The following is a 10,337-nucleotide window of genomic DNA, read 5'->3' on the forward strand; positions in this document are numbered from 1 at the left end:
ATTGGATGCAATATTTGCTTTCACATGCGGATCACCAAATCAATCTGCGAGTGACAACGAGGAATGTAAGGGTGACTAGTCCTCTTACCGTAGACATCTGTGTCGAGCATCTCGATGCGAGATACAGAAACCAATAATCCACTCACTGTCGTACGAAGAATCGTCAAACGAATGTTCTATTGGAACAATTAATTATTTAATTTTTAATGTGGTCTTTTTTCCAGCTAACCTGTTGGCAGTCATCGTTCTATCCAGGGGAAAGTGTGGTCTCTCCAAATGTATCACTCGCTATCTGGTGTCTATGGCCGTAGCTGATTTAATGGTTTTGATCTTCGAGGTAATTCTCTCCGAGATGACATGTGTCTATTTTCCGTATTCATTTCTCAACTTATCTCACATTTGCAAGCTGCGTGTTTTCTTGAATTGTATTTTCGTTGATTGCTCTGTGTGGCTAACGGTGACTTTCACCTTCGATCGTTTTGTAACTATTTGTAATCAGAATTTACGAGCAAAATATTGCACTGAGAAAACTGCGGGGTTGGTAATAGCAGTGACGTGTATCTTGATTATTACTCAAAATATTCCAGTATATATTTCCCTCGTTCCTCTATACATTCGTGATAACGTGGCTTGGTACTGTTGGGTTTCATCCGACATCTACACCACACCGTTATGGGCAGCACTTTCGCTGATCGAAACCATTTTAACCCCAGTTGTACCAATTTTGCTGATTATTCTCCTCAACGCACTGACAATCAATCACATTATTCACGCTAATAGAGTGAGGAGCCGTCTCCGAGAGAACAACAAGGCCGAGAGCGGCGCAGATCAAGAGGTGGAAAACAGAAGGAAGTCAATCATTCTATTGCTGGCCATATCCGGTAGCTTCGTATTACTTTGGATGGTGACCTTCGTGTGTTTCATGAGTGTAAACTTCCTGGACGTTCAGCTTTTAGGGTCAGATTACAACGACCCATTTACCATTGCAGAACAGTCCGGATATATGCTGAGGGCTCTGAGTTCCTGCACCAACACGTTTATTTATGGGGTGTCCCAGAAAAAATTCAGGGACGAATTTAAAAATGTGATTTTGCGCCCTTTCTTTTTCTTTTCCAATTCAATGAAGTGTTTTTAATGTCCCGGTGAAACTGAAAATTTATTTCGAAATTACGTTGTCTCATTTATTACATTATTGCACCTAACCTTCCGTAATGTCATTCGCACCATCGAGTCAATCCCGACTGTCAGGGTAATCCCCTTGCAGCAACATTCCCCTCTGCACGTCTATTCAATTTATTGCCATTACATGCCACTCAAATGCCCACCAACCGCACCGGCTACCCATCTGTATCATGACCATATCATGGAGCCATTTTACCCCTTCAATCGATTGCGTCTTTGGGCCGTGGACGGCATCTGGTGCCCGTGAGTTAAGCCGGAGGATACATGCGAAATCCGCACAGCATCCGAGAAAAGAGCCAGAAGGAGTCTGCAGAGACATCATCTACAGGCAGATAAGTCGTTGAGAACACAATGATGGCACTGGGTGTTAAGTACAATACTCTGTTTACACTACGTAGCAATGATAAAAATAGACCTCTTGCGAGAACTACATATAAAACTAGTTTAGCAACGGATTAATTACTGTCTGTAACTTAAATCAAGGACGTGTAGACACCGTTTTTTAAAGACACATGTAGTGGACCAAATCAGCACGTCAGGAAGCATCTCAGGGGACCGCAGATGAGTAAGGTAATAACAAGGATCTTCATGTCCTCGTTTATACCGGAGATAGATACAAATTGCTGAAGCAAATCATCGGGTCACGCAGCATCGCTGGAGGACATGGATAGGCGACGATTCAGCCACGACGATTCGCCATGAGGAGGTTCAAGGTGAAATTGGGCTGCAGGGTGGAGCAGCTGGTAGAGCTGCTGCCTCACAGCGTCAGATGCTCAGGTTCGATTATGGCAGCGAGTACTGTCTGTGTATGGTTTAGAGGTTCTTCCTCTCACCGTGTGTGATCGCGCTTGGTGCCCCGGTTTCCCCCTATATCCAGAACAAGGTTAATTGGCATTTCTAAATCGTCCCTTGTGTTTAAGGACTGGGAGAGCAAGTGGGATAACACCGATTTAGTATCACCCCGGGGCCGGTACCACCGAAGATGTCGCCGCCACCGGCCCCCACCACGACCCAATAGGATGTGGGCAGCATACTTTCTAGGAGAACGTTTTGTTTAAATGCTTTGATTGTATTTTTCAAAGAGGTACGAAGAGATATTGATGGGGACGGTGCAGTTGATATATTTTCGAGCTCCCACATTAACAGATCTAAGCTCTGCACTCCGCGGGATAAAGACCTCGAAAGTTGGATGGAGAATTGGCAAGGAAACAGGCACGCAGTTATTTTGGAGGACTAAAGATAACTCGGGCAATGATTGGAAATAATTCTGCCGGGGGGTGGGGATATAAGGAAGGAAGACTACAATGATACTTTGATACTGATCCATAATATCAAAAAATAAAATCAGAATTTAATCTTTGTGCTATCGGTTGTAAAAAGCCTCCCGATTCTGTGAGTCATTGAAATACTATGGTTTCGCTTAGAGTGCTTCGCAGTAGACTGTTAGTCATATCAATTCAAGTCAAGTCAAATTTTTATTTATAAAAGCACATTTAAAAACAACCCACGTTGACCAAAGTGCTGTACATCAGAGCAGGTACTAAAACCACAATAAGAAACTGACATCACAGCACACAGGAACAAAAAAAAAACACAGTTCAAAGGGAGCAGCACAAAACAAAAATCAGCCCCTTCAGAAGGCTTCAAAACGCTAAAGAATAGAAGTATGTTTTGATCCTGGACTTAAAAGAGCCGATGGACGGGGCAGATCTGATAGGGAGGGCGATGCTGTTCCACAGTCTCGGAGCGGCAACCGCAAAAGCGCGGTCACCCCTGAGCTTAAGGCTAGACCGCGGGACAGCCAGTAGCTCCAAGTCAGCCGACGTGAGGGTCCTGGAGGTAGAGTAAGGGGTTAAAATGTTTTGATATGGGAGGGGCAGTGGGAAGCCCGTTTAGGGCTTTATAGACAAACAAGAAAATCTTGAAATCGATTCTGAACCGTACTGGCAGCCAGTGGAGACAGGCCAGAATGGGGCTAATATGGTCCCTCTTTCGGGTACCTGTAAGGAGCCTTGCTGCGGCGTTCTGGACCAATTGCAGGCTGGACAGGAATGACTGACTGATCCCAGCATACAGGGAGTTGCAGTAGTCCAACCGAGTGCATATAAAGGCGTGGATGACTTTCTACAGATCTTTGAAGGAGATGAACGGCTTGATTTTAGCTATGGTGCGAAGCTGGAATAAACTGGCTTTTACCATTGCATTTACTTGCTTCTCAAACTTAAATGCGGAATCGACTATCACACCAAGGTGTTTGACATGAGGTTTAAAGAGGGTGGATAGGTTACCAAGGCTGTTGGTTATCACTTTGATTGAGTCAGGGGGGGGGGGCATTAGGATGACTTCAGACTTGCTCCCATTCAGCTGTAGGATATTTGTGAAGATTGTTTCTCAAAATTTCAAAGGAAAATTGAAGTTTATCACATTTCCACCCCCCGTTCTAATTTTCTGTACTCCATCCTTCGGGCTCTAGTGGTGTCATTAAGCCAAGGCCGACCTTTAGGCTTAGGCTTTTTCACTTTAAGGGGAGCAACAAAATTCAAAATGGAAGAGCAAGTGGTATTAAATAAAGAAGTAAGATCCTCAGTGCAGGTGTGGGGGGAGAAGCCTCAATAGTGCTGGTATTGAGAGCAGCTATGAGAGCCTCAGAGAACTTATTGGCAGTTGAATAGTTAATGTACCGAAAGCAACGAACAGGGAGATGAGAATTGGTGAGTGAGAAGGATAGTGATGCATCAAATATAACAGCACTATGATCTGACAGACACACATCAATTATTTCCATATTGTAGATCGGAAAAACAGACGATTACACTAGATGGAGAGTATGGCCTTGCTTGTGAGTAGGACCCGTGGTAATTAGAATCCGATTGAAAGACTCAACCAGATGTATAAATTCACTTACAAGAAGCTTAGCAGGACAGCAAACATGAATATTAAAATCACCAAGAATCAGGACACGATCAAAGTTGGGCATAGTGTTAGGGATGAAATCAGCAAATGGAGTGATAAAGTCTTTATGCATTTTTGGTGGTGGATACACAAGAACAATTAAGAGGGGATAGACCAGGCCTACTTTAATTAATTGCACATTGAAGCTGGAAAAATGATCAGAGTTCAGTAGGCGGCAGTTTAAATGTTTTTTAAACACAGCGGCCAGGCCCCCACCGCGCCCGGAGAGCCTAGGCGAGCTAACAAAGATTACAGTCATCAAGACAGAGTTCAACAAGTGGAACAAGCTCACCAGAGATAAGCCAGGTTTCTGTCACCAGAAAGGTCCACTCCACGGGCGGTGAAAAAGTAATTGAGGATAAAAGTCTTAGATGATAAGGATCGAGCGTTGATCAGAGCCACTTTGACGGGGATAGCAGGAACGTTGTAATCCGGTAACGGCTCCCACACCAGGGGGCGGAGGTTCAGGGAAACCACGCCACTGCGCTTCACAGATAGCTTGGCTGGGAGCCCGCAGGCCAGCGGTCCGGTGTCCAGGTGCGTGTCCGGGATAATCGGTCGGAGAAAGGCGTACCTGATCTCGAGGGAGCGCCGATGGATTGAACGACACGGCCGACCGGATCCACATTCGCAGAGCTGAAAGAAGTGGGCCGGTGTTGAGCAAGAGCGTGCGAGAGTTTTCCGTTTCGCCTAGGCACCCGCACGTTTACTCCGCCTCCCAGCACGTTTCATACGGCGATAGCCGAAGGGCCGGGCCCATACACCTTCAGGTAGTTGGGGAATTAGAGAGCGGTGAAAGACTCTTTGTCCGGGACCCGGGGTGTAGAAGTCCACGGCAGATGCTCGAATATTCAGTAGCGTTTGACGCTCGTAGACCATAGTGGCTTGCACATCAGGCAAGCACAGAGACACAAACAGAACCAGGACAAACAGGAGCAGTCACATCCAACGGCACACAGCCGCGGCCGTCCCCTCTCCCTCCACGAGGAACACACTGACTAACTGATGGGTATTTGACTAACTGTTGAGGTTTTGAATAAACGAATAAAGGGACTTGGTTGAGAAACTCACCACTGCTCATTGAGACGTCTTTATGTCTCTGCCGTTCTGATCTATCAGTAACAAGGTAACTGGGCCCGAGATTAAAGTGCAAGTCAGGGTAGAGTTTAAACAGCAAACTCTCTCGAATATCTTATGGCTGATAACCACTAATGCAGGCAGCATCTTGGGAAACCTCGCCTGCACCCTCTCAAATGCCTGCCCATAGTTCATAAAATGCAACTATCATAACTACACGGAAAATTGCAAATTGTGCACGCCCCATCCTTATTATTCAAAACTTCACCACCTCACAATAATCACCACACAATCACCTGTAGCTAATAATCTTCCTCACTGTTAATATTACCACCGACCTTTGGAGATATCTGTAGACGTACTGATCATATCCAACTGGGCTCATAATCGGAACATATATAAAAGCAATAACGGTATCTGCACCGATCATCTTCACAAATAATCGAACATAGACTAAGAAAACACATGTCGCAATAGCCCCGATAGTGGTGGATGCCCGGGACGCGCTACCAGAGGTGGAGGTGGAGACAGACGCTATCGTGGCATTGAAGAGGCTTTTGGTTTCGCACGTGGGTATGCATGGCATGGAGAGGTATGGATCTCTTGCAGAAACATGACATCAGTTTAGTTTGCCATCATGTTCGGCACAAGCAGGTATGATCGAAGGGGCTGTTCCTGTACTGGACCTTTCTGTGTTCTATGTTTTATAATGAATGGTGGTTCCCCATAGATAATTGAGCATCAGAGAATAATTGATGTACAGGTCGAGGATCTCTGAAACTGGAAAGCATACGTTGAACAAGAAGGCTTATGCGATGCTTGTCTTCATTAGCAGGGGCATAAAATGTTGTTTGATTGCTGATTGCTTCACAAATCAGGGAGGATGTTATGGCGGTATTTGAAGATGACAGAGTGGAGGGTACGTCAACTGAGGTATTCAGGGTTGATCTTAAAAAATAAGAATGGTACCATCTCTCTGATGAGATTAAATTGTAGGCAGTGGGTGATAGAGGACGAGATACGTATATCGATTATGCAAGGATAGAAGAAGCAAAGTGTAGTTGTAGTTCATGAGGCTAACTTTCCCAATAATTACAGTAACTTAATGCAAGAGGATTAGACGGGTGCAATTTATTAAGTGTATCCAAGAGGATTTCCCTAAAAGGTATGTGGATAGTCCGACGCGAAGAGGGACCATACTGGATCATGTATTGGAAAACATGTCTGGCCAGGTAAGGTGTTGCGGTAAAAGAGCATTTTGAAGGTAGTGTTCAAAACTCTAAACGTTTTAAGATTGTTCATAATAGGGATAGGTATACATGAAGGGGGTAATAAATTCGTGTCAAAGTAGTTTGCAATTTCATTAGGCAGGAGCAAGGGAGGGTATATTTTGGAGTAGTTGTTATTGGGTACGTCCACAGCAGACACGTGGGACTCGTTTAAAGGCCAGCTGATCAAATGGAGGATCCGCATGTTCTAGTAGGGGGGAGCGGTAAGGACGTCATGTTAAGGGAATCGTGAATAGCCAAGGAGGTTTAAACGTGGTCGGGAAGAAAACGGGGCGCTTGTTGTGTTCAAGAAGATGGCATCTGACGGGGTTTATGAGGAATATAAAGTGTGCAGGAATATTCAATATACTCAATCGGGCGATTAATACAGCCAAAATGGACCATGAAATATAATTGGCGAATCGGATTAAGAAAACCTTCAACGTTTCTTAGACAATGTTAAAAATAAAAGGGTGGCCTGGGAGGAAGTAGGTTTACAGGGAAAAGGGATGGTATCTATGCGGAGTGGGAGGATGTAGGTGAGGTGCTAAACGATTAATGTGCATCGGTACTCACGGAGGAGAGGATTTGGGGGACAGCGAGATCAGTGTGAAGAATCCAAATATGCGGAAGCAGTTTGAGATCGAGAAAGAGGTGGTGCTGAGGCCACTGAAGAGTAATAAGGTGGATAAATCACCAGGACCGAATGTGAGATCTGCCAGGTTATTGAAGGTGGCGTGGGAGGGGTTTACGGGGGACATGACGAGGATCTTGATTTTTCGGTCAGACAATACCGACATAAGATTTATTCCCGTTTGGATGAACTCTGACCGGATATCAAGTCAAGTCAAATTTATTTGTCACATACACATACACGATGTGCAGTGAAATGAAAGTGGCAATGCCTGCGGGTTGTGCACAAAAAGAATTACAGTTACAGCATATAAATAAAGTTAATAAGTTACTATTAGTGTCGACAAAAATTTAGTCTCTGGGGTTATAAAAGTTGACAATCCTGATGGCCTGTGGGAAGAAGCTCCGTCTCATCCTCTCCGTTTTCACAGCGTGACAGCGGAGGCGTTTGCCAGATCGCAGCATCTGGAACAGTCCGTTACTGGGGTGGCAGAAGTCCCTCATGATCTTGCTTGCTCTGGATCTGCACCTCCTGATGTATAGGCCCTGCAGGGGGACGAGTGTAGTTCCCATGGTGCGTTCTGCCGAACGCACTACTCTCTGCAGGGACATCCTGTCCTGGGCAGAGCTGTTCTCAAACCAGACTGTAATGTTGCCGGACAGGATGCTCTCTACAGCCCCAGAGTAGAAGCAATGAAGGATCCCCAGAGACACTCTGAATTTCCTCAGTTGTCTAAGGTGGTAAAGGCGCTGCTTAGCCTTACCCACCAGTGCGGCAATGTGCGTTGCCCACGTCAGATCCTCTGCGATGCGGACTCCCAAGTATTTAAAACTGCTCACCCTATCCACAATAGACCCATTTATCTTCAGTGGCGTGTACGTCCTTGGATGTTTAGCCCTTCTGAAGTCCACAATCAGCTCCTTTGTTTTAGTGACATTCAAGAGGAGGCTATTGTCCTGACACCAGAGTGCCAGATCAGCCACCTCCTGAGAGCTCTGAGTGCCGGCACCAACACGTTTTTTTATGGGGTGTTCCAGCATAAATTCAGGAAGGAACTAAAAAATGTCATTGAGCCGATTCGTATTCTTTTCCAATTCAATAAAGTGTCTTTAATGTCTCGATGAAAACTGAGAATTTCTTTCGAAATAACGTTGTCTTCTGTGTTATATTGTTGCATCTTACTTTCCGAGACACCATTCGCACCATCGAGTCAATGCCGACTGTCAGGGTAATCCTTACCATCTGCGCGCCCATTCAACTTATCCCCTGCTGTATCATGACCGTATCACGTTTTGAGCCGGAACAGTGAAATCCCGTGTGCCTTACCTGGACCTTATTATTTCCAACTGCCGACACATCAACCGTCTTGAATTCTCGACTCCACTTACGGATCTCGCCCATTCTGAACGCACAGGCCTACTCTTTCTCAACAACAATCCCGACATTGTTATAAAACCCACCACCAAGCGAGATGCCATTGTAATCAGGCGGGCTGACCTCTACCCAGTTGAGGTAAGGCATCTGCTCTCGGACATCTCCTCATACTTACCCGCGAACCATGACTCCACAGACGAACTCCAGGGTATCATGTCCCATTCAGTTTCTGATCGCACCGCCTCCGGCGATCCCCCCTCCACAACCTCTGCCCTCATCGTTCCTCAGCCCCACGCTGCGCACATCTATCGCGTTCCCAAAATCCACAAAGCGGACTGCCCTGACAGACCCATTGTCACTGCCTTCTCCTACCCCGTTGAACCGTTCTCCACTTACGGCGATTCCATTTCATCCCTCGTCTTGTGTCGCTTCACACCTCCGTCAACCACAACTCACACGCCCTTCATCTCTTTAACAAACATTAAGTATCTAGGCCCCAATTGCTTCATTTTCACCATGGGCGTCCAATTCCATTTCACCTTCATCCTACACTGAGTCTCAAGGCACTCCGATTCTTCCTCGAGCAGAGACACATTCAATGTCCCTTTACTCACCTTCTCCTCCGCTGGCGCAATATCTCCTCGCCCGGAACAACTTCTCTTTCGACTCCTCTCACATTCACCAAGTTAAAGATAAAGCCACGTACACTCGAATGGACACATGCATGGATTTTTTTGTCGTGTACGTCGAACAGTCGTTGATCCACGTGTACAATGGGCCAAGCCTCCAACTCGTTGACAGCCTCATCTACGACTGCATCCGGGCCGCCTCCTGCATCTGAGCAGTATTAGTCCATTTATCTTCCTTAAACACTAACGTCCACTGTGCCTCCAAATTCCTGAGGACTATCCCTCCCACCATCCCGAGTGCCGATGTGATGTGATTCACTGTGAAAACATCTACTGAGTTGATTACCATGCATCAGCTATTTAGTTTCGTTGCCTTGTTGATGGAGGTAGGTGGAATGGGATGGTGGAGGCATCAAAAGTGATGCCAGGCAAAGTCTGAATGGGGTTACAATTAGGGAAACATTGAGTCAAAGCATTGTGTCAAACGTTTTACCTATCTGAATTGGACCCCTTTGTCAATTTCAAGTGTTTAGAAGGTACACAGGGCAACATAAAATATATCGGCAGCCACAAAAATGGTTACATAAGTCTGCATTGAGGTTAAGTGAAATCGCAAATCAATTATAAATACATTTGTTGGAGCATAAGATCATAAGATCATGTGATAGGAGCAGAATTAGGCCATTAGGCCCATCAAGTCTGCGCTATTCAATCGTGGAGTGTCTGGAACGGGCTGTCAGCGATGGTGGTGAAAGCAGATGTGAGAGTGACGTGCAAGAAGCTTTTAGATAGGGACATGGATATGGGGGGATAATTCAACACTGATTTGCCGCAGGAAGTAGAGAATGCGAATAGACTAATAAACATATGTTCTTACTTATAATTCTCCCTATTTTCTGTAATAGAATAACATAATATCTATTTTCCAGAACAATGCTGGCAGTTATTGCGCAATAACATATAAGCAGTAACTGACGTGATGAGGGTAACTTTGTTTGTTTAACTGACTGACACTAACCCCAATTAATTTGCCTTGATTAGTGGTCATATGATTTATCTGGAGAATATGCTGCGATCTTTAAAAGCAAGCGACCTGTCATACCACTGGCAGGAAACGACGATTGTCTCTGGGCATGGACCTGCCGGTACTCAACCAGGTAGAGAACATTTTCTACCCTATCCTTGTCATTGTTGGTATTCCTGGTAAGTGCTTTATTATTC

General features: G+C 45.4%; 1 protein-coding gene across 1 annotated transcript; it reads left to right on the top strand.

The window, feature by feature from the left end:
• The first annotated feature begins 301 nt into the window (after window positions 1-301).
• LOC144602950 (uncharacterized) lies at window positions 302-1,135 on the top strand. The gene has a single exon (XM_078416073.1). It carries the CDS (start codon window positions 302-304, stop codon window positions 1,133-1,135), a length of 834 nt encoding a protein of 277 aa, XP_078272199.1.
• Window positions 1,136-10,337: the final 9,202 nt, after the last annotated feature.

The sequence above is a fragment of the Rhinoraja longicauda genome, chromosome 19, assembly GCF_053455715.1.
Source record: "Rhinoraja longicauda isolate Sanriku21f chromosome 19, sRhiLon1.1, whole genome shotgun sequence".
Lineage (NCBI taxonomy): Eukaryota > Metazoa > Chordata > Chondrichthyes > Rajiformes > Arhynchobatidae > Rhinoraja > Rhinoraja longicauda.